We start from the raw sequence: 3,514 nt of genomic DNA, 5'->3' as shown, positions 1-3,514 counted from the left end.
GGTTTGGGCCTTCCTTGCTGTGCCCCCAGCCTCAGGGAAGGGCGGTGGGTGCTTGGAGAGGGGTAGAAAGGGGGAGGGAGCTGGCAGTGCCTGGATCTCTGTCAGGAGGGGACCTGGGTTTGCTGCTTTTACCCAGGAGCTGCCTCATCCGTTTCTCTCCTCTTTCCATCCTCAGAACGTCCTTCGGGCACTCTCGCCTGGAAGGGCAGGAAGAGGACCACCAAAGAGCTCACGGCACTTGGCAAGGCCCCCCCTGCTCCCACCCCCCAGCCAATGAAGCTCTTATGCTGATGGGCTCTACTGTCCAGGATCCCTCCCCATCTCCAAACCCAGGTGCCAAACTTCTTCCTTTCTCTGGGAGCACTATCCCATCTTTCCTGCAGCCTCACAAAGATCCCCTCAAGCCCTTCTTCTACCCCTAAACTTACCCCCCGCTGCCTCCTGCCCAGGGTCCTGGCTGCATCCCCCATTGCATGTCCCCCCCCTCGGCACAGCCCTGTGTGTTTTTGCGGCAGATGGATTTTTGCTGTTCCCTCTCAGCCCCTCTCTAATCCGCGCCGGAGTGTCGAGTGCTAACAGATGGGTGATGCTAAGAAATAACATGTGCTTTTAATAAACCCTTTCGTTTCAAACCAGAGGGGCGCGGGGAGACGTGCGGCTGTTTCTTCTCACCTCCCCCTCACACGGGGAGCCAGGGTTGGGTAAGCAGCTCCTGTCTGAGCGGGCCTGGAAAAGGCCCTTGCTCCTGGGGGTGGGCTCCCCTCTTCACCCCACATCTCCCATCACCCGTGGGTGCCTTCTGCCTGCTTTGCTGTGCCTGTTGGGGTCTGGGCCGCTTGCTCAGTGTCCAAGGGTGCAGGCAAGGGGTGGTGGAGGCTGCCTGCCCTCCCGGCTCCTGCTGCTTTGCTTAGAGGTGGGGGAGAGCGTTTCTGTGCTGTTTTGCCCTGCTGAAACCCTGTCGCTGCAACCCCCCGTCTCCTTGTCCCTCTGGGCTCCCCCTTCCACTTGCCTGCGAGCCCCCAGTCCTGGGGCAGAGAGCTCTGAGCATCCCTACCTGGGGCCTGTGACTGTCCCCTAGCACCTCTGTGACCCCCTTCCTGCCCTCCCACAGCACATCTGGGCACCATGGCACATCTGCCGGCCTGCACCAGCTCCTCGTAGCCACCCTCAGAGGTGACCCACCACAGCAGGAGCAGGATGGGGAGGGTGGACCAGGCTCCGGGCGTGCTGCTGTCCCGTGGGGGCCAGGGTCACTGCCTTCTCCTGCTCTACTTTCCTGCCTGGCAGCGGCAGATCTCGCCTTTGTCTTCTCAAAGGCTGGAAGCTTCTAATTAAAACTTCCCGCCTGCTCCCCGTTCATTTGTCTCATTAAGAGGGGGCTGGGGAGGAGGAGGGGGGAGAGCCCAGCTCTGCCTCCCCGCAGCCGCCGGGAGTGACAGCTTTCCATGCTTTGATCCTGGCTGCGTAGGAGCTGAGAGAAAATAAATCTTTGGGGAGCGGTGCGGGGGCTTGTGCAGGACCCTGAAGCCCCCACGCCCCCGCTCTGTCCCCCCCACCCTATGGGACTTTAGACAGTCTATAGGGATGGAGGTCCCCTGTCACCATGGACTGTCACACAGCATGTGTCCACAGGGGTGTCACTGTTCTGGCAGCCTGGGGACACCAAGAGTCACGTGTGGAGTACGTAGGTGCCCCAGACCAGGTGTTTCTGTGGGGAAAAACCCCTGTCTGCTGCTGGTGACACTAGTTGGGGACAGCCGGGGGGGGACATGGGAACACCTAGCATGGAGACGGAGGGCTGGCATGGACTGTCACACAGCATGTGTCCACAGGGGTGTCACTGTTCTGGCAGCCTGGGGACACCAAGAGTCACGTGTGGAGTACGTAGGTGCCCCAGACCAGGTGTTTCTGTGGGGAAAAACCCCTGTCTGCTGCTGGTGACACTAGTTGGGGACAGCCGGGGGGGGACATGGGAACACCTAGCATGGGGACGGAGGGCTGGCTGGGGACAGGGAGCTTCTGGGGACTAAAGGGGGAAGTGGCAGTAAGAGGTTGTCCCTGAGCGCTGCCCCAGTGCCACCAGTCCCACCTGTACGTCCCCACCAGTGACTCTGGGTCCCCACAAATTGCACCCACAGGGACAGGGCTGTTGCCACAGCCCTCCCTGACTGGCCGCTGTTGGTGGCCCAGCGATGGTGGCCATGGTCTAGCGGGGCCTGGCCGCACGTCCCCGTCCCTGAGAGGGCAGGGAGCCTTTCCTGGCCATCGGCTGCCATCTAGCTGCCAGCCGGCGAGACCTGTCCCCATCCCCCACCAGCACCCCAGGGACCCCCTGTCTCCTGGCTTTGTCCCAGCCGCCTCTTGGGGCACCCACCCCGATGCCACCGTGTGTCCCTTCTGTCCCCATGTCCCCAAAGCACCCCCATCCTCTGCCTGGGCTGTCCCCCAGGCCTGGCCGTGCACCACTTTGTGGCCCTGACGCCACGGTTCCGAGGGGACAATGCTGGCGGTGGCCCCTTGCTGGCGGTGGCCCCGTGCCCATCACCGCTGCCGTGCCTGGATCCCTCCCCCTGCCTTTCCCGGCAGCGCGGTGCCCCGGCACAAAGGAACCCCACGCTGTGCCGGGCAGCGCCGGCTCCGGCCCCGCACAAAGCCCCTTTCAGCTGCCCGGGGAAAGCCCCTGGCACCCGGCCCCCACCCGGGGAGGGGTCCCGGCCCTCACTCCCCCCTGCCATGGGCCAACGGGGGGCAAAAGACCCCCCCAAACTCAGTGCACCTGTGACTGGTGACATGGTCACACACACGCAGCCGTGGCCGTGGCAGGATCAGGCCCCCCCAGAGCTGGGAAGGGGACCCGGCGTCCCGAGCCCCGGCCAGGCTCCGGCGGCACCCAGCCAGTGCTTTTACAGACCCGCTGGGGTGGAAAGGACTTTGGAGGCTTCAACCACTTAATTAGCAGCCTGCCTTAATTAGCAGCCTGCCCGCGCTGCCAGACTGCCTGCAAAGTGCCTTGGCCCGCCGGGGAGACGGGGCTTTGGTGGCTGGTGCTGAGCTGCTTGTGCCGGGGCTCGTCCCGGGGGGATGCGACACGGGGAGTGTGGGCGTGCGTGCAGGTGTGTGTGTGCAGGTGTGTGTGTGTACGTGTGTGCACAGCAGGATGGCGGTGCATGTGCGTGTTGTGTATACATGGAAGGGTAGATGGGCGTGTGCAGCTCTGCGTGTGCACGTGCACACGTGTTCAGGGAAAGCAGCACGCGTGTGCGTATCTGTGCACGCTGTGTGTACACACGTATATGCAAGGGTAGGCATGTGCGTGTGCCTTGCATGTGGCGTGTGTGCACATGGGCATGGAGGGATGCACGTGCATGTGTGTGGACGTGGGTAGACGCGCGCGTGCATCTCTAGGTGCACGTGTGCATGCGTGTGCATGTGGATGTGTACGTGCATGTGTGTAGATGTGCACACGCATGCGTGTGGATGCCTCCTTATGGATGTGTGCACAGGACGGGGGGGG

At 63.1% G+C, this 3,514-nt stretch overlaps 1 protein-coding gene across 1 annotated transcript in view; it reads left to right on the top strand.

Annotated features, from left to right (window-relative positions):
- KIF18B (kinesin family member 18B) overlaps positions 1 to 291 on the top strand; it is a 16,630-nt gene extending 16,339 nt beyond the window's left edge. The window contains exon 18 of the mRNA XM_009287922.1: positions 176 to 291. Within this exon, the coding sequence (XP_009286197.1) occupies positions 176 to 291 (116 nt within the window). The remainder of the gene's footprint in view (positions 1 to 175) is intronic.
- The last annotated feature ends 3,223 nt before the right edge of the window (positions 292 to 3,514 follow it).

This window comes from Aptenodytes forsteri, unplaced genomic scaffold (assembly GCF_000699145.1).
Source record: "Aptenodytes forsteri isolate BGI_AS27 unplaced genomic scaffold, ASM69914v1 Scaffold249, whole genome shotgun sequence".
Classification (NCBI taxonomy): Eukaryota; Metazoa; Chordata; class Aves; order Sphenisciformes; family Spheniscidae; genus Aptenodytes; species Aptenodytes forsteri.
The sequence above is the reverse complement of the archived record's forward strand: the minus strand, read 5'-3'. Positions and strand labels throughout refer to the sequence as shown.